Genomic DNA, 21,030 nt, shown 5'->3' with positions numbered 1-21,030 from the left:
CAACACCATATTGCTGGGAACTATGAAATGTGAAATTATGTATATTGAAATACTCCCCCACCACACCTTGTACCTGTGGTTCCACCTCTGAAATCACCACACAATGTGACAAAAGCATGCTCTACTTTCTAAAACATTTGAGTTAGTTAGTATTTCAACTTATTATCTCAACATTTTGAGAAATATATATATTTTTTTCGTGGCGGGAAAGGGCTTCCATAGTATGAGCCTCCATCCATTCTCAAAACAATTCTCATGCAGTATAATCTGTTTGACATAATTAGCAAAGACTGAAGGAGCAATTTTGGTCTTATATGCTCATGTGTCTAGGGAAGTTTTAACTTTCTCACATGGGGTTATATAACTGATCTAAGGCCGAAAAGCCAATTCTACTGTATGTAGATGCGCCGCAAACTGCTCTCAACCTGTGCCATTACAGAGACAACAATTGACCAAAACATGTTTCTCAAGTTTATTTCAATGCAGTTCAGGCAAGAGAAATTCCAGTGTAAACAAATGTCTCGTTCAACTTGATAATAACCCACCACCAGAAATATCTTTGAAATTCTGTTGGACTTGTAATACAATTGCAAATGTTACATTATAAAACATAAAAGTAATATGTATAAAATACGGCAATGAGCAGCCCGATAGAGTGATTGTGAAAGTAGCCTACAACGTTGAATTCAAAGACTTTAAAAAATGTGGTGTCGGTAAAACTACCTAAATACTCCTCTTCAACTACTGTCTGCTGGTTGTCACTGAGATTTTTTCTGGGCTACACCAAGGTAAACAGGTGACAAGATGTACAGCCCATGTGCCGAATGAATTTCAATGCCTAACCGTCAGACAAATAAGCCTTGTAGAGATGGTACACACATTTTGTAGAGATGGTCTTAGAATCAAATGTAGTGTACTGTGACCAAGACGTCTACTTTTCTCTGCACTTACAATATGAAAATATAATTTGTAATTTATGTAGCCTACAAAACCATATCAGCAATTCCTTTAAATTCTTTCTTGACTCTGGATTGGCTTTTTACAGGCCTTCAGTACATGAATGATTGGCTGCATTGGACTGCATGAATAGTCTCAGCTTGTAACAAATCCTCATGTTTGATCGCCACAGCACTAAATGAAAGCTGATGTCCCAGGTTCATTCCTGCCCTCCAGTAAGTTTGTGGAATAGTTCCTCGTCCAGTGTCTCATTCTGGTCTTTGGAGCGTGTTGAGAGGAAGATGTATCCTCCTATGTACTCATGAACCACCTTGCAGTCACAACTCACACAGGAGAAGGCTATTGACACGTTCTGGTCAAACTCTATGGCCACCTGGAGACATGAAACAACATGGATTATTACTGATTAATGTACTTTATAGATACATTTTCAGGAGAAACTGTTTTCTCAAAGGCAACCATTATCCTTTACTTTCTAATCTGTAAAAAGTAATCAATCAATTAAATGAATCAATGAACCAATCAATCAATCTAGAACCATTTACCTGTCTGATCTCCCAGTTGACATTCCACTGTCTCATGTTGGCGAACCTCCAGGTGGTGACAGGCAGGCCAGTGGACATGTCAATACGGATCAGACGGTTATAGGAGATACCCATCAACTCATCCTTCTTACTGCCTCGGAACCTGGAACACACACACATTCATAATGTCTTTATGTAACCATAGTGGTTTTGTGAACCATGACTGTGTGATGAGTAACTTTGCCTGGGACCTGAAGACTTACATTAGCTCCCTGAGCTAACTTCTAGGCTTTATCTCACTAACACAGTCTTGAGCTGTTTGAACCTGGGTGGTCACATTTACGTACCTGACAATGTAGTATTTGATACCAAACTCAGGCAGAGACTGCCAGGCCTGGATAAAGCGCATTTTAGCTTCATTGAGGGAGAGCCTGGCGATATTCTGATGGGCCTCCAGGATCCTCGCCGTCAGCTGGACAGGAGACAGAAAAGGGACATTTAGGCTACTTTACACTGACATTATGTCAATCATCTAACAAATACTGAAAGGGTCTGATTTCATTATTACTGAAACAGGATCCAAGTGGTAAATGTAAAGATCCAGTCCATTAAAAAAAATTGGAGGCCACTAACACTTCAGTGTTGTGATGCAAAAATGTATTCTATTATTATTCATCCTAAATCAGACAGGTTTTTTACATGGACAATACATTGGAGATAATATAAGACAAGTACTGGAAACAATAGAACACTATGAAAAATCTGGGGAAACAGGCCTGGTATTCATGGCTTTTGATAAAGTACGACTGGAGTTTATCTATAAATGCCTGGAATATTTTAATTTAGGAGAATCTCTTATAAAATGGGTTAAAGTTATGTATAGTAACCCTAGGTGTAAAATAGTAAATAATGGCTACTTCCCAGAAATGTTTTAACTGTCAAGAGGAATAAAACAAGGTTGTCCACTATCGGCATATCTATTTATTGCCATCTAAATGTTAGCTGCTAAAATCAGATCCAACAATAATATCAAGAGGTTAGAAATCCAGGGTTTAAAAACAAAGGTGTCATTGTAAGATGATTAATGTTTTCTTTTAAATCCACTATTTGGATCCCTCCACAGCCTCATAGAGCATCTAGATACTTTTTCTAACCCAATTACCAAATTATGATAAATGTACTATATTACGTATTAGATAACAAAAAAATACTACTTTTACATTACTGTGTAGTTTACCAATAAAATGGTCTGACGGGGATGTGGACATACTTGGTATACATATCCCGAAAGAAATTATCTGACTCCAATACATTTTTAGTTAAGATCTTGCTACCATGGAAATGAAAATGCCTGTCTATTTCTGGAAAAATCACCCTGATTAACTCTTTAGTCATATCCCAGTTTACTCATTTGCTTGTGGTTTTGCCTAAACCTAGCGACCCGTTTTTTTATTTATTATATGAGCAAACAATATTCAATTTTATTTGGGATGGCAAGCCAAACAAAATTAAAAGAGCATATTTATAGAATTAATATGAATTCGGAGGGCAGAAACTATTACATTTTAAAGCATTAGACCTCTTACTAATGGCGTCAGTCATACAAAAGTTATACTTAAATGCGAACTGGTTCTCTAGCAAATTAGTAAGAATGTCTCACCCCATGTTCAAGAATAGTATTTTTCCCTTTATTCAGTTTACAACCTCTCACTTTGATTATTTGAAAACTAAATCAATTCCAAAATATTGCTATTTTTTTTAACAAGCCATAGAAAGTTTGTTGCAATTTCAGTTTAATCCACCAGAAAAGAGAACAAATAATACAACAAATATTGCAGTTAAACTCAAATATACTAATTGATAAAAAATATACTAATTGATAAAAAACAAAACAGGTATAATCTAAGTAAATTAAATCATAAATAGGACGGGTGGAGTTGTCACACATGCAGCTAACAAAAACATATGGAAATGTCTGCTCTACCCAAAATTACAACCAACGAATTTCAGCATTGCCGCAAAAATGGAAGAGGCAAGTGGAAGGGGGAAAAAGTAAGGAACTTATGTCGGCCTTGCATTAAAGACCAAAATTGGTTAAAGAAAATTGTGTTAAATAAAAACAGATACCAGTTTAATTTAAAGACCAGAAATTGACAGCTGCGCCATATAGATTGCAAAATAGTTTGGAAGAGATTTACAATGCACTGATTCCATGACACATGGTTTATGAACTGATACACAAAACGACGCCAGATTTAAAATGTAACATTTTTCATTTTTAATTGTGCAAAATTCTTGCAACAAATATTTTGGCTTGCAAAAGTATTCACCCCCTTGGCATTTTTCCTATTTTGTTGCTTAACAATCTGGAATTTAAATTGATTTTTGGGGGGTTTGTATCATTTGATTTACACAACATGCCTACCACTTTGAAGATGCTAAATATTTTTTATTGCGAAACAAACAAGAAATAAGGCAACAAAAAAAAAGAACTTGAGCATGCATAACGATTCACCCCCCCCCCCCCCCCCCCCCAAAGTCAATACTTTGTACACTGCGTGCACAATTATTAGGCAAGTGAGTATTCTGATCTTATCATTGTTTCTATTCACATTTTCGAACTCCAAACCATATAAACTTGAATGCTTATTGGATTTAATCATTTTCAATTGATATGTATTTGTGTAATGAGGGAGGGTGTGGCAAAAGTGAATAACACCTTATCTCAGGGTGTGCATAATTATTAGGCAGCCTCATAACCTCAGGTAAAATGAGTCAAAAATTAATTTAACTGACACTGAAAAACCAAAAATGTAAAATGCCTTTCAGACGGATGCGACAGTCTTTAAATAGCTAAACTATTGAGGTGTGACCACCGGACATTCAAACGTTTTGTTGCGAATAGTCAACTGGGGCGCAAAAAAAACACATGGGGAAGAAAAGGCGCAAATTAACTGCAAAAGACTTGAGAAGAATTAAACATCAAACTACCAGGAACCCATTATCCTCCAGTGCCACCGTATTCCAGAACTGCAACCTACCTGGAGTGTTCAGAAGTACAAGGTGTCAAGTGCTCAGAGACATGGCCAAGGTCAAGAAGACTGAAACAAGACCACCACTGAATAAGATTCACAAGTTGAAGCGTCAAGATTGGGCAAAGAAATACCCGAAGACAGATTTTTCAAAGGTTTTATGGACAGATGAAATGAAAGTGACTCTTAATGGACCAAATGGATAGGCCCGTGGCTGGATCAGTAATGGACACAGGGCACCACTTTGAGTCAGGTGCCAGCAAGATGAAGGAGGGGTACGGTATGGGATGCTATCATTGAGGATGAGGTAGTTGGACCTTTTCGCATTGAAGATGGACTGAAACTCAATTCCCAAACCTACTGCCAGTTTCTGGAAGATTCTTCCGTCAAACAGTAGTACAGGAAGAAGTCCTCAGCATTCTAGAAGGCCATGATCTTTATGCAGGACAATGCTCTATCACATGCATCCAAGTACTCCACTGCTTGGCTAGCAAGCAAGGGCCTTAAAGAAGCCTGAATAATGACTTGGCCCCCTTCCTCACCTGACTTAAATCCTATTGAGAACTTGTGGGCCCTTCTCAAACGTGAGATTTACAGTGATGGAAGACAATACACCTTTTTGAACAGCATTTGGGAGGCTGTGGTTGCTGCTTCAGTGAAAATTTTATCATGAACAGATCAAGCAACTGACACTCAATGGATGGAAGGCTCATGGCAATTATTGAAAATAAGGGTGGCTATACTGGTCACTGAATATTTTTGAAAGGCCAAAAATGTTATATAATTGTCATTTTGTGTTACTTATCTGTTACACTTACTCTAAAAATTGAGAATAAACAAGTGAGTTGAGAAATTATTTTTGTAATTTAGTTGCCTAATAATTCTGCACAATAATAGTTGCCTAATAATTGTGCACACATATATTTCCCTGAGAAAGACAAAACTCACTTTTCCTTTTGTTAAACATTCAGGTTTGAGGTTCAATAACATTTTGGATTGACTGAGAGCATTGTGTTTGTTCAACAATAAAATGAATCCCGAGGAATACAATTTGCCTAATAATTGTGCACACAGTGTAGAGCCACCTTTTGCAGCCATTACAGCTGCAAGTCTCTTGGGGTACGTCTCTATAAGCTTGGCACATCTAGCCACTGGGATTTTTGCCCATTCTTCAAGGCAAACTGCTCCAGCTCTTTCAAGTGGGATGGGTTCCGCTGGTGTACAGCAACCTTTAAGCCACACCACAGATTCTCAATTGGATTGAGGTCTGGGCTTTGACTAGGCCATTCCAAGACATTTAAATGTTTTCCGTTAAACCACTTGAGTGTTGCTTTAGCAGTATGCTTAGGGTCATTGTCCTGCTTGAAGGTGAACCTCCATCCCAGTCTCAAATCTCCGGAAGACTGAAACAGGTTTCCCTCAAGAATTTCCCTGTATATAGGCCATCCATCATTCCTTCAATTCTGACCAGTTCCCAGTCCCTGCCGATGAAAAACATTCCCACAGCATGATGCTGCCACCACCTTGCTTCACTGTGGGGGTGGCGTTCTTGGGGTGATGAGAGGTGTTGGGTTTGCGCCAGACATAGCGTTCTCATTGATGGCCAAAAAGCTAAATTTTAGTCTCATCTGACCAGAGTACCTTCTTCCATATGTTTGGGGAGTCTCCCACATGCCTTTTGGCTAACACCAAATGTGTTTGCTTATTTTTTTCTTTAAGCAATGGCTTTTTTCTGTCCACTCTTCCGCAAAGCCCAGCTCTGTGCAGTGTACGGCTTAAAGTGATGCTATGGACAGATACTCCAATCTCTGCTGTGGAGCTTTGCAGCTCTTTCAGGGTTAACTTTAGTCTCTTTGTTGCCTCTATGATTAATGCCCTCCTTGCCTGGTCCGTGAGTTTTGGTGGGCGGCCCTCCTTTGGCAGGTTTGTGGTGGTGCCATATTCTTTCAATTTTTTAATAATGGATTTAATGGTGCTCCGTGGGATGTTCAAAGTTTCAGATATTTTTTTATAACCCAACCCTGATCTGTACTTCTCCACAACCTTTGTCCCTGACCTGTTTGGAGAGCTCCTTGGTCTTCATGGTGCCACTTGTTTGGTGGTGTTGCAGACTCTGGGGCCTTTCAGAACAGGTGTATATATACTGAGATCATGTGACAGATCATATGACACTTAGATTGCACACAGGTGGACTTCAAGTAATTATGTGACTTCTGAAGGTAATTGGTTGCACCAGATGTTATTTAGGGGCTTCATATCAAAGGGGGTGAATACATATGCACGCACCACTTTTCCATCTGTAATTTGTTTAGAATTTTTTGAAACAAGTGATTTTTTTTTCATTTCACTTCACCAAATTGGACTATTTTGTGTATGTCCATTACATGTAATCCAAATAAAAATCTATATAAATTACAGGTTGTAATGCAGCAAAACAGGAAAAATGCCACGGGGGTGAATACTTTTGCAAGGCACTGTATATACAGGAACTTCGGAAAGTATACAGACCCCTTGAATTTTTCCAGATTTTGTTACGTTACAGCCTTATTCTAAAATTAATGAAATCGTTTTTCCCCTAATCAATCTACACACAATACCCCATAATGACAAAGCAAATACAGGTGTTTAGACATTTTTGCAAATTTATTACAAATAGTAAACTGAAATATTCTATTTACATAAGTATTCAGACCCTTTACTCAGTACTTTGTTGAAGCACCTTTGGCAGCGATTACAGCATCAAATCTTCTTGGGTATGACGCTGCAAGCTTGGCACACCTGTATTTGGGGAGTTTTTCCCCATTCTTCTCTGCAGATCCTCTCAAGCTCTGTCAGGGTGGATGGGGAACGTCGCTGCACAACTATTTTCAGGTCTCTCCAGAGATGTTAGATCGGGTTCAAGTCCCGGCTCTGGCTTGGCAACTCAAGGACATTCAGAGACTTGTCCCGAAGCCACTTTTGCGTTGCCTTTCCCAGATCTGTGCCTCGACACAATCCTGTCTTGGCGCTTTACGGACAATTCCTTCGACCTCATGACTTATCTTTTGCTCTGACATGCTCTGTCAACTGTGGGACCTTATATAGACAGGTGTGCCTTTCTAATCAATTTGTAGAAACATCTCAAGGATGATCAATGGAAACAGGATGCACCTGAGCTCAATTTCGAGTCTCAAACATTTGTAAAAAACAGTTTTCGCTTTGTCATTATGGGGTATTGTGTGTAGATTGATGAGGAAAAATAAATAATTTAATCCATTTTAGAATAAGGCTGTAACGTAACAAAATGTGGAAATAGTCAAGGGGTCTGAATACTTTCTGAATGCACTGTATATATGTATGTATGTATATTGATATACATGTGGGTATGTATGTGTTTATGTATATATGTACATATATACAGTACCAGTCAAAAGTTGACACACCTACTTATTCAAAGGTTTTTCGTTATTTTTGACTATTTTCTACTTTGTAGAATAATAGTGAAGACATCAAAACTAACACATATGGAATCATGTACAGTAGTAACCAAAAAAAGTGTTAAACAAATGAAAATATATTTTAGATTCTTCAAAGTAGCCACCCTTTGCCTTGATGACAGCTTTGCACACTCGTGGCATTCTCTCAACCAGCTTCACCTGGAATGCTTTTCCAACAGTCTTGAAGGAGTTCCCACATATGCTGAGCACTTGTTGGCTGCATTTCCTTCACTCTGCAGTCCAACTCATCCCAAACCTTTTCAATTGGGTTGAGGTCGGGTGATTGTGGTGGCCATGTCATCTGATGCAGCACTCCATCATTGTCCTTGGTCAAATAACCCTTACACAGCCTGGAGGTGAGTTGGGTCATTGTCCTGTTGAAAAACAACTGATAGTCCCACTAAGCGCAAACCAGATGGGATGGCATATCGCTGCAGAATGCTGTGGTAGCCATGCTGGTTAAGTGTGCCTTGAATTTTAAATAAGTCATAGACAGTGTCACCAGCAAAGCATCCCCACACCTCCTCCTCCACGCTTCACGGTGGGAACCACACATGTGGAGATCTTTCGTTCAACTTCTCTGTGTCTCACAAAGACAGCGGTTGGAACCAAAAGTTTGGACGAATCGGAACAAAGGACAGATTTCCACCGGTCTAATGTCCATTGCTCGTGCTTCTTTGCCGAAGCAAACCTCTTCTTCTTATTGGTGTCCTTTAGTAGTGGTTTCTTTGCAGCAATTCAACCATGAAGGCCTGGTTCATGCAGTCTCCTCTGAACAGTTGATGTTGAAATGTGTCTGTTATTTGAACTCTGTGAAACATTTATTTTGGCTGAAAGTTTCAAAGATCTTGACATTTTCCAGATTGACTGACCTTCATTTCTTAAAGTAATGATGGACTGTCGTTTCTCTTTGCTTATTTCAGCTGTCAATGCCATAATATGGCATTTACCAAATAGGACTATCATCTACCACCCCTACCATGTCACAACACAACTGATTGGCTCAAACGCATTAAGAAGGAAAGAAATTCCACAAATTAACTTAACAAGGCACACCTGTTAATTGAAATGCATTCCAGGTGTCTACCTCATGAAGCTGGCTGAGAGAATGCCAAGAGTGTGCAAAGCAGTCATCAAGGCAAAGGGTGGCTACTTTAAAAAATCTCAAATATATACATTGTAGAAAAAAAACTGGAATGAGTAGGTGTGTACAAACTTTTGGAAGCTACAATCTGCAAAATTAAAGCTCATCTACCCAATAACGAAAAAAAAGAAGAAAACTACTGAAAGGGTGAGTGAATGGAATCGAATGGTCTGGGCGCCTACAGAGATGGTCGCCTCGCTTCAAGTCCTTAAACTCTGCAGTATTTTTTTTTTTTTTATGTATTATTTCTTACATTGTTACCCCAGGAAATCTTAAGTGTTATTACATACAGCCGGGAAGAACTATTGGATGTAAGAGCGACGTCAAATTACCAACATTACGACCAGGAATACGACTTTCCCGAAGCGGATCCTCTGTTTGGACCACCACCCAGGACAATGGATCTAATCCCAGTAGCCGACCCAAGACAACGGCACCGCAGAAGGGGCAGACGGAGAGGCCTCCTGGTCAGGCTCCATAGACGTGCACATTGCCCACCTCTCCCTAGCATACTACTCGCCAATATCCAGTCTCTTGACAACAAGGTAGACAAAATTCAAGCAAGGGTTGCCTTCCAGAGAGACATCAGAGATTGTAACCTTCTTTGTTTCACGGAAACATGGCTCTCTCAGGATATGTTGTCGGAATCGGTTCAGTCACCGGGCTTCTCCATGCATCGTGCCGACAGAGATAAAGACCTCTCTGGGAAGAGGAAGAGCGGGGGTGTATGCTTCATGATTAACGACTCATGGTGAAATCATAACAACATACAGGAACTCAAGTCCTTTTGCTCACCCGATCAAATGCCGGCCATATTACCTTCCAAGAGAATTCTCATCAGTTATCGTCACAGCTGTGTACATTCCCCCTCAAGCAGACACCAAGATGGCCCTAAAGGAACTTCACTGGACACTATGTAAACTGGAAACCATATATCCTGAGGCTGCATTTATTGTAGCTGGGGATTTTAACAAAGCAAATTTGAGAACAAGGCTACCTAAATTCTATCAGCATATTGATTGCACTACGCGCGTGGGTAATACACTAGACCACTGCTACTCTAACTTCCGCGATGCATACAAAGCCCTCCACCGCCCTCCCTTCGGCAAATCCGACCACGATGCCATCTTGCTCCTACCGTCTTATAGGCAGAAACTCAAACAGGATGTACCAGTGACTAGAACCATTCAACGCTGGTCTGACCAATTGGAAACCATGCTTCAAGATTGTTTTGATCACACGGACTGGGATATGTTCCGGTCAGCCTCAGAATAACATCGACCTATACTCTGACTCTGTGAGTGATTTCATAAGGAAGTGCATTGGAGATGTTGTACCCACTGTGACTATTAAAACCTACCCTAACCAGAAACCGTGGATGGATGGCGGCATTTGCACAAAACTGAAAGCACGAACCACCGTATTTAACCATGGAAAGAGGTCTGGGAATATGGCTGAATATAAACAGTGTAGTTATTCTCTCCGCAAGGCAATCAAACAAGCGAAATGCCGGTACAGGGACAAAGTGGAGTCAACGGCTTAGACATGAGACGTATGTGGCAGGGTCTACAGGAAATCACGGACTACAAAAAGAGTACCAGCCACATCACGGACACCGACGTCACGCTGCCAGACAAACTAAACACCTTTGCCTGCTTTGAGGATAATACAGTGCCACCGTCACGGCACGCTAACAAGAACTTTTAAGTTCTTCAGCGTACACAACAACGACAAACTGAAATGGTCCACCCACACAGACAGTGTAGTGATGACGGCGCAACAGCGCCGCTTCAACCTCAGGAGGCTGAAGAAATTAGGCTTTTTACCCAAAACCCTGACTAACTTCTACAGATCCACAATCGAGAGACATCCTGTAGGACTGTATCACAGCCTGGTACGGCAACTGCTCCGCCCTCAACCGCAAGGCTCTCCAGAGGGTGGTGCATCACCGGGTACAAACTACCTGCCCTCCATGACACCTATAGCACCCGATGTCACAGGCAAGCAAAAAAGATCAAACACAACAACGACCTGAGGCACTGCCTGTTCACACCGCTTCCATCCAGAAGGCGAGGTCAGTACAGGTGCATCAAAGCTGGAACCGAGAGACTGAAGAATAGCTTCCATCTCAAGGCCATCAGACTGCTAAACAGCCGTCACTAACACAGAGAGGCTGCTGCCTACATGAGACCCAATCACTGGCCACTTTAACAAATGGATCACTAGTCACTTTAAACAATTCCACTTTAATAATAATGTTTACATATCTTACATTACTCATATCATATGTATATACTGTATTTTATACCATCTAGTTGCAACTTGCCTATGCTGCTCGGCCATCACTCATCCATATATTTACATGTACATATTCTCATTCACCCCTTTTAGATTTGTGTGTATTTGGTAGTTGTTGGGGAACTGTTAGATTACTTGTTCGATTTTACTGCACGGTCGAAACTAGAAGCACAAGCATTTCGCTACACTCGCATTAACATCTGCTAACCATGTGTATGTGACCAATACAATTTGATTTGAGATAAGTATTAGTGTCACTTGAGCCCTGTCAGAGATAATCAACTCTTTCTCCGGAGAGCTCTGGTGACATCCTCTCTCTGTCTATGGCTCACAAACACTGAATCATGAATGATCACTCTATATTGAAGATAGACCCCCACCTGTTTGGTCTTGTACTTCTTGGTGTATCTGGGTGAGACAAAGCACTCAGCGTTCATCTCCATGGCATCCAAGTCTGGAGCAGCCTGACCAGGAGGGGGCGCCAGACTTTTCATCTGCAGGAACGACTGGATGTTCTTCACCTCCGACCTGGACCAATCACAGTTTCTCTTGGTCAGTTTACAGTCACAACCCTACTAATGTGGTCCAAGGCATGTGAAGTATTAGGTAAAACAAGTCTGACCTGTAGGAGCTGTAAGCCATGGTCTTGCCCTTGGAGGCCAGGGTACAGGCTGCCTTCCACTTGGAATACTGTGTCTCCTGGATAAAAACAAAAATGTTACAACAATATGTAGGAGGAACAACGGAGTCATGTTGGTGGTGCCCCAACTTTAATAAACTAAAAAGTTAAATAAGAAATAGCATCTTACGTTGTCACAGCGGATGTAGACCTCGTTCATCCCATCAGCCACTGGGAGCAGCAGTTTGATTCCAAACTTCTTGTCCGTCACGTTGACGTCAGGGACCACCTCACATCCTCGGAGATGCAGCTGTTCTATGGGCTCTCCACTAGCTGTCTCTTTGTTCTTGTAGTAGGAGATGGTGGTGTCTTTAAACACGAACCAATACTCCTTAAACGGACGCAACGTCAGTCTTTTAGGCCTGGTTACGAAACAAAAAAGCTCTGTGAGGAAAACCATGAACAGGTTGTGTCCCCACACAGTCACACTGTTGCACATTCAATGTTGCTGTGTGAACTGTCTGTGTCATGGACTCCAGGCTATATACAGCATGGCACATTAACCTTTCCTTATCTAAAGTGAAATGGCATTTTATTTCTGCTACTTATCATTCAAGGTCTCTTTGACTTATGTTTCCATCTGTTCCATAGATATAGAGGTACAGTATACAATACATTGTGTGTTTCTGGGCAAATACAGGGGCCCTCAGGATTTACCTGAACAGCTTGAGGGAGTCTGCCAGCTTTGGAACGTCTGTGATGTCTTCCTGTGGGGCGGGAACAAGCAACTGTCAATTATCTTGTGACTTAGTGACATCACGTTGAGACATGCAATCTAAGCAGACTACCCATCAACCCCTGCTTAAATACAGGTGTTGAACCCGCTGAAACGGTTGAAAACAAACGGTAGCAAACAAATGACATACACACTTGTTTATAATTTATATGTAAAGAACATGAATCCTTCATATGTATAAAATCTACACTAACCAGTATTCTGTCTGTATTTCCTCCTTCAAGTGTGACCTCTAGATTGGATAGGGCAGCCTCTACTTCATCCATCTCTGGTTCGTTGGAGAAGTCCAGAGGTTCCGTGGACATGGTCATCTTGCATATGTGATACTGAAACAATATTGACATAAATCATTAATAATCAGTGAATGATGGGAATTGGGGGATATATCACACTAAGAGCAACAGGGGATTTTACAATACACCACAGATAAGAAGAGTACGAAACTAACAGACAACTTTGAAAAACAAAATATACCCAGCCTTTAGCTGTCTAAATGGCAGGTTTGAACCCTAAAACAGATTTTAGTTCAACACTTGAGGCCAGATGATGACACAAGACTGGGAGGGAGAGAGAGCCCTGTGATTCCAGTAATTATGCAGGTGAGAGCAATAACCATCTCAGGGATTTCACAACGGTTTTTATATCAGCCTAGAACATGGAAAAAGATACTACTGTAAGTCGCTCTGGATAAGAGCGTCTGCTAAATAACTAAATAGTTAACATTTTTAAATGATATCAAAGTCAGAGATGAAGAACATTTAACAGTCATAAGTTTTTCGCTTCATAGTTTTTTGTTAGTTATATTTTCTCACCCAGAGGAGTACAGGGTGATAACCAGATGTCCCTCCCTCTTTCCTATGGGATTTTCCTCCTGTCCCAACAGGCCTTCTCTTGGAATGAGACTCCAAACTGGTTCTCCCAGATGGACAATAGTGTGAGAGTGTGTGTGTGTGTTCATGCGTGCTCGCGAGTGTGTATGTGTGCATGTATGTTTGAATGTGTGACGTGCGTGGGGGCAGGTGTGAGTTTGTATGCGTGTTCATGTGTGTGTCTACCTGTAAGGAGGCGAACATTAGCATTTCCTCCTCAGTGCAGTCGATCTCCTCCAGTAGGATGGACCAGCGAGCCTGTTCATACAGCTGGGTTATCCTCACAGCATCATACTGAAACACACACAAATCAGTCAATGTTAGGGTTAGGCATCGGGTTATGGTTACAGTTAGTCTCACCAAAGGGTTGAGGTTCAGTGATATTCAAACTCCCACATCGGGTTAAGGTTAGGGTAACCTTTGGGTTGAGGTCGAAGAAGCAGTGGTATTTGAAGCGTAGCTGCAGTCTGTCATCTTCTCCGATGCCCTGTTCCATCAAGGAGCGGGAGGAGTCCAGCCACCTGTCAATCACACCAGCAGCATGTCACAGTCAACCAGGAAGTTATGTGCTCAGGGGAGAGACAGAGTACTGCCCTCCAGCATAGCAACAACTAGCGTCTTTTCTACCTGTCCAGCCATAGAGTCTGGTTCCTCTCAAGGTTTATTCGTTCCAATGGAGTTTTTGTTTCTGAGTAACTCTTACCCTGCGTTGATGATGGCTTTATCCACCATGGACAGCTGCTGGTACATCTTGGACAACTCTGCAGGGGGCAGGTTGGGCTGGCTGGAGGTCAGTGGGTTGTCCCCAAACCACAGGCTGGTGGCCGAGGCAGGAGTCCCGTTCTCTGGGTCGTAGGTGGGCACCATGGTCTTACTGTACAGGGGACTGCCTGGAGGGGTCAGGTGGAGGAGGAGATACAACTCAGGGCCCATATTCATAAGGGCTCTGAGTGAGAATGCTGATCTAGAATCAGTTTAGCCTTTAGCCTAGGAGTGAGGCCTCATGGGAACAGAGAGGATTGTGGGGGCGAAATGGCCCTGTCTACATTTGTTTAAAAGCAGCAGAGCCTTTAACTCAGAAATAATTCCTTTGAAACGGTTCAGAGCAACTGTCAAAATGAGGCTGGTTTTATGAGTTGGTGTGGAATCCTCAGCTGCCCTATACCGTAGCTACTGTACACTCACACAGACTCAGAAAGTGTGTGTGTCTGCGTTTCAGAGTATGCGTTAACGAAAGCCTTGAGAACAAAGCAGTGAACTATAGCTTCTATTCTTTCAGATTTCCTTAATGATTGCTGTATTCTTTTAGATCTTCAGAAACTTTATAGAATTCTCCATTCCTTCTTAGATTGTTTCAGAAGTCTACAGAAGCCACCATGTGGGCGGAATCTGGTGGTGGTGTGAGACATAAAAGTCAGTAGCGATCCACTTTGAGTTAGCCAGAGGTTCGAAACCTCGACTGTGTTGCAGTAGTGATATATTAAATCCCTTCACAGCGTGATTGAAACAGACCATCGCGATATGAGGAGAGTTTAAGCCAGCCTAACTTCTCAATGAGGATAACTTAGCCTAAGGGCCTGATGGTTTCTATGATTCAACAAAGCTATATTGACAGAGAGACGACAATAAAGGGGTTGGCTAAAGCAGAAACCGGCTGTCACCAGGATATGGCTAACTGGCTAACTTGGTTGAAAAATCGTCACATGAGAACAGATTGGAAGAATCTGACCATTGAAGGTACAGTATATCTAATAACACATCATTAACATTGTATTCATATGCTTATAACACGCTAATAACACTGTCTCTCACCTGTTCCCCCAGAGCCTCCACTGATGATGTCCATGTCTAAGATGTCGTCCAGTGCTGGGTTCTTGTCTTTCTTCTTCTTTTTCTTGGACGGGTCATCTGGAGGCTTCAGCAGGGACAGCTCCTCTGGCCTCCTGATGTCTGGAGGAGAGAGAGGAATGTCAAGGAGAGATCCTACCTCTAGACTTCCTCTAGAATACACCCTAACCCCTTCCCTCTCCTATGGCCTCCTGATGTCCAGAAAAAGGAAGACCAGGTCAAGGGAGACACTGCACCCTAGATCCTAGCCCTATATCCTTACTTCTAGATTTAAACCCCTACCCCATAGGTCCTTGCCCCCCCCCCCCCCACCCACCCACTCACTCACTCACTCACTCACTCATCCCTCAGCCCTGGTGAAGATGTGAGAGGACTGGAGAAGTATGAACAATATGGCGAACATTTCTCGTATTGGGAACTTCCCCATATTAAACACTGACCTAGTTCTTTCAGAGCTGCACTATTGCCCGGTTAGGGTACTCACTGAGCGCTCTGCAGATCTCAGCGACGGTCTTGAAGACGACGGCAGAGTAGCTGACAGTGAGTTTGACCATTTTCATGTTGGGCAGCTGCAGACACAGGGGTTTGTGCTGGGGAGTGTAGCGCAGGTCAGCGTCCGCCTGGACACCGTACTTGTCCAGGGTCCAGTGGGTCTTCAGAAGCCAACAGCTCCTCTGGTCCCACCACAGAGCATGGTCTGACCAGTCCTGAGGGGCCTCTGGCGGAGAGAGGGAGAGAAGGGAAAGAGAGGGGTTATGGTTGGGTAAAAGGACAGAATTTTCTCAAAGTACAAACATTGCCATTGCCAGTATCATTTTATATTTCATCCACAATTCAAATTGATATTCAATTGTCTAAGAACAATTTCAGCATGGTGTATGTGTACGTTTCTGACTATACGGGAAAGCTTCTGCCCATTAGTTTACTCCAAACAAACCACCTGCAATAGGCATAAGAAGTCCCCACAGGAAGCAGATGGGTGTGGCTTGATGATTCTCTAAGACATCATGTTGTGAGCGTTATTTCTAAACCCAGACCACTGTTAGTCCAGTCTGATGACTGGCCACTGAGTCATATCTGGCTTAATCATATACATGTAGTCATATGCCTACTTAACGCTGACATAACAAACACAACACACCTTGCCTTAGGCCACTTTCATGCTGTCTTCCCATGGGGAAGTCCCTAATGTCTAATCCTCCTGGATGAACACAGCCTGTGTCTTAAATCACACCCTATTGCCCATGTAGTGCACTCATTTTGTAGACATAATAACTGTCAAATATAGTGCACTACACAGGGAATAGGGTCTTTGGGAGATTTCTCCCAGGTGAATAGATATGAGAAAAAGTGGTGAACTTCAGCCATTCAGGCTGTGGTACTGAAGCATTGTGGGAAAACAATACTACTCAGCAGTATAGAGGAATGTAGGGCAAACCAGGGTGTGTTCTCCAGTCTAGTACTGTGGCTGAGAGAAAGAGAGAGAGAGAGAGAGAGAGACTCACTGATCTTCTCCACCAGTTTGAGCATGAGTCCTCCGATGTGCAGGTCTCCCTTGACTCGGAGTTTAAACTTCATGCCCTCATCTCCATCTCTCTGGTTCACCTGGACTGACAGCTCCCATGACGTTTTACCATACTCTGCCGTGGATACCATGGCCCTGCCTGGAGAGGAGGGGAGAGAGGGAGGTTAGCAGAAGGATAAAGGACTTAATAGCAAATGTATTGGTGAAAAGTGCTGTATGAATGAAAATATGATTGAGCGACTGATCCTGCTGTGGCTTCCCCAATAACACTGACTGAAGACAGGTCAGTGAAAGGGCATGTCATCTGTTGTACTGGCTGACTGAAAGCAGTGTCTGAGGTGGTGCTACATTTATGAATAAAACATCCATTCACACATATATCCATGTGCAGAAACCATTGGGCTACTGCCAGAGGTAAAGCAAAACAGCGTAAACGTACAGTAAAACACTTTGGTTTCCTAGTAGAATGTAGAATGCCACAGCTGGTCTGGAGGAAAACAACTACTGCACTACATGTAATTAGAGTTGTTCTGAAAGGGCTTCTGCAAACAGATGAGATCAAAGAGTAATGAAGAAAGAGAGGAGGATAGAGAGAGAGGGGTAAAGTAAAATACAGTTCTTGGACAGAGAGTAATGGAGAAAGAGAGGAGGGAGAGAGACCCTGCAAGTTAGAAGTTTTCTAAGACAAAAGTTACCCCCCCCCCCCCCCCCCCCCTCCCCGCTCCACACAAACATATATCTCCCATCCCATGAATAAGTGGTAGAGGGGAACCAAGGGAGAAGAAAAGGGGATAGGGAGCGAGGGAGGACTATGGGTTCCATCCATGGAATGTGTGACGAGCAGGGACACGAATCTGGCGCAGGAGAGACTATGCAAAACAACCACAAAACCTAGATCTGTCTCTCTATCTATCATCCCTGTCTTAATTCCCGGTAAACAATGAGGGGGACACACACAGAACAATGGCAGAAACTTACCGAGCTGCTCAGAGTCTCAGTCAGATTGTCGCCCTAGGCTATGTAGAAATACCTGTCTCATTGTTTCTCTTTAGATAGTACGAATACCTGAAGTATGTCAGCTGGACAGCTATAGAGGGGGACTATTGTTAAGTGTTTTGAAAAATGTATTTTAAGTTAAAAATAATAGCCTATGATTTTAAGGTTGATACTTGTTAAAGCATTGAGTTAATAGAGAACACAATGTGTCATTGTGATCCTCTCACTCGCTTCACATAGCTGTGGGGTCTGAACCTGTCAATACTAGTGTCTGCAGGGTACAGAGAGGGTGTGCTGTAACTTTACACCCTCACAGAGACAGCCAAAATAGGCCTACTGTGCATTAATAAGCAAACCACCAGGACAAAAAATATGGAGCACAAACAAAAAACAAAGAACAAAGCGTGATGGAAAAACATGGTTTGCATTTATAGCCAGGCCTTGGGAAGTCAATAGTTGTAGGCTACAATATCCTACAGTATTCAAAACGAAGATGTTGCACCAAATGAGATACAGTGTAGACTACTTCACACATGAAAATACAAAACAAGGGCAGTGGAGAACATGTTATTGAGCCCAGATTCCATGCTTGTTTTGCAGCAATAAATTATAATTATTTTTATTCACATGAGGAAATCTAGAAGAAAATAACCATCTCTAGCTCTCATAAAAATGTTCTGAAACTCTATGGTGAAATATGAATTTAAAAAAACTTGACTATAAAATAGATTTTCAGGTTATGGGAGAGTGGGGTAAATTGAGCTAAAGGGGTACGCAGAGACACCCTTGTTTCTAGGAAACCATACACAAAATGTATAATTTCACCAAATATTTAGGAAGAGGTCATCATTTCATGGGGAAAAAAGTTGTAAGCAAGTTAGGTCCAAATTCTACCAAGTCAAATTTCCCTTGCGGGAGTTATGCTGAATGTTAGAAAATGGCTCAACTTACCTCACTTTCCCCTACATTTAGTAGACTAGCATATGCCATAGCAAATGTGCTATCTAGGGCTACAGTAGACTGTATACTAGCCCACCGCATATAGGCCTACAAAGCTAAAACTTTACCCGAACCTCAGCCAGGTGTACAGGCTACAATCTCTATTCACTCCCTTTCATCGCAGGTAGCCCTCTAAAACCAAATTAACTGTAACCCAAACACATGTAAAATAGAAAACTCACCTTTATCAAAGTATTTAAAAAATATATATATATACTATTCCGTCTCTGAAATATTTTTTCCTTCTTCTGTTGTGAGTGTGGTGCGGTCTGTTGTCCCGTTCCCTCAGGTACCCGCCCAGTTCACACAGGTAAGGAAACAAGCCTAGTCCAGTCCACGTTCAACAAAATAACCCCACTTATTAAACGGTCAAATAAAGCTTCAGCTTTGACGTGTAAAATGTTTCAGTAGCGTATGAAGTTCACCTGCCCGTATTGGCCTACTCACGAAACTAGCATGTGGCGTAGGCTGTACACATGATGTTATAGTCTTGTTTAACTCTACAAGGCTAACTAGCATTCGGGAATGGGTGTGTTGGGGGGGGGGGGGGGGACAGGTCAACTTCCTATTCAGGCTAGTCTTGACTTTTATGAACCAGTCAGTCAACGCACCTTCCCTTACTTTAATAACGTCGTCATACCCACAAACATCCTGTCTCCGTGTGTAAATCCGTATGAATCATAACACTGACTCAATGTGTAGTCACGATAGTTGCACTTATGTAATGTAGCCCGTTTGTGTATTTTTGTTGTTGTTGACGTTGTGGCAATACACATGCGTTCATAAAACTAAAGATCAAATATAATTTGAGTTACAGTTCAACATGTTAGGCTACATAGGACATTCAACATTTAGAAACTGCATTTATTGAAACACAGAATAGTATTTGAAAGTAGACCTACAGAGGTAACGATGACTCAAGCCTGCCACTAACTGGATACTAGTGGTGGACAGAGCATACAGGAGTAGCCAACCCTTACCTTGAACGACTCAAACTGAATTCGTCCGCTGCTCTATGTTTACTACGCAGCCTATGCCACGTTCATATACTAGTCGGAACTAGGAAACTGGTTCGTTGAACGCTGCACCTGTTTAACTACAACCAGTTGGTTAGTCGGAAATGTCCGAGTTTCCTAGTTCTGACTAGCACGTGAACAAGGCACTTGCTCAATCTGAGACTGCCACCACCATTTAAGTATTTTGTGGTGATGTCAAAATATAAATCAAATCACATGTTATTTGTCATATGTCTTGTAAACAACAGGTGTAGACTGACAGTGAAATGCTTAAGCAACGCATGGATACTTTTCCAACAATGCAGATTTAAAGATAAAAAATACAATAAAAAATAGAAATAGTGACGAGGAATAAATAAACAATGAATAACGATTAACAATAACGAGTAAAATATATATGTACATAGCCCATCTGTAAATAGCCCATCCAACTACTTCATCCCCATACTGTATTTATTTATTTATTTATTTATTTATCTTGTTCCTTTGAACCGCAGTATCTCTACTTGCACATTCATCTTCTGCAGATCAATCACTCCAGTGTTTAATTGGTATATTGTAATTACTTCGCCACCGTGGCCTATTTATTGCCTTACGTCCCTTATCTTACCTCATTTGCACAAACTTTATATATACTTTTTTTTCTACTGTATTATTGACTATATGTTTGTTTATTCCATGTGTAACTCTGTGTTGTTGTATGTGTCAAACTGCTTTGCTATATTCTTGGCTAGGTCGCAGTTGTAAATGAGAACTTGTTCTCAACTAGCCTACCTGGGTAAATAAAGGTGAAATATTTTTAAATTACGGCTATATACAGGGAGTACCAGTACCGAATCGATGTGCAGGGGTATGAGGTAATTGAGGTAGCTGTATACATATAGGTAGGGGTAAAGTGACTACGCAAATGAGAGGTGGATCATCTCTAACC

The 21,030-nt window shown here is 41.7% G+C and overlaps 1 protein-coding gene across 2 annotated transcripts; it reads right to left on the bottom strand.

Moving 5' to 3' along the window:
* Positions 1-458: 458 nt before the first annotated feature.
* Positions 459-20,091, bottom strand: LOC106571740 (fermitin family homolog 1). Of its 2 annotated transcripts, none has more exons than XM_014145142.3 (15): positions 20,064-20,091; positions 17,069-17,227; positions 16,048-16,281; positions 15,528-15,665; positions 14,419-14,605; positions 14,134-14,236; positions 13,902-14,009; positions 13,041-13,172; positions 12,768-12,817; positions 12,241-12,472; positions 12,054-12,130; positions 11,812-11,959; positions 1,829-1,953; positions 1,503-1,644; positions 459-1,330 (listed from the first exon to the last, which is right to left on the bottom strand). In XM_014145142.3, exons 2-15 carry the CDS (start codon positions 17,217-17,219, stop codon positions 1,157-1,159), a joined length of 2,001 nt encoding a protein of 666 aa, XP_014000617.1. In that variant the 5' UTR covers positions 17,220-17,227; positions 20,064-20,091; the 3' UTR covers positions 459-1,156. The 2 variants fall into 2 exon arrangements, with proteins under 2 accessions (XP_014000617.1, XP_014000616.1); XM_014145141.3 differs by lacking the exon at positions 20,064-20,091 and adding an exon at positions 19,266-19,613.
* Between the last annotated feature and the right edge of the window lie 939 nt (positions 20,092-21,030).

The sequence above is a fragment of the Salmo salar genome, chromosome 15 (assembly GCF_965601325.2).
Source record: "Salmo salar chromosome 15, fSalSal1, whole genome shotgun sequence".
NCBI classification, from domain to species: Eukaryota; Metazoa; Chordata; class Actinopteri; order Salmoniformes; family Salmonidae; genus Salmo; species Salmo salar.
This window is presented reverse-complemented; position numbering and strand designations above follow the sequence as displayed.

What these genes read in the sequence shown, in the direction of transcription:
- LOC106571740 (XM_014145142.3), bottom strand. Translation starts at nt 17,219, where the DNA reads ATGGTATCCACGGCAGAGTATGGTAAAACGTCATGGGAGCTGTCAGTC. An exon ending in CAAACTGGTGGAGAAGATCA is followed by an intron (nt 16,282 to 17,068) that starts GTGAGTCTCTCT and finishes TCTCTCCGCCAG; the next exon opens with AGGCCCCTCAGGACTGGTCA. An exon ending in TAATGTTCGCCTCCTTACAG is followed by an intron (nt 13,173 to 13,901) that starts GTAGACACACAC and finishes ATATTGTTTCAG; the next exon opens with TATCACATATGCAAGATGAC.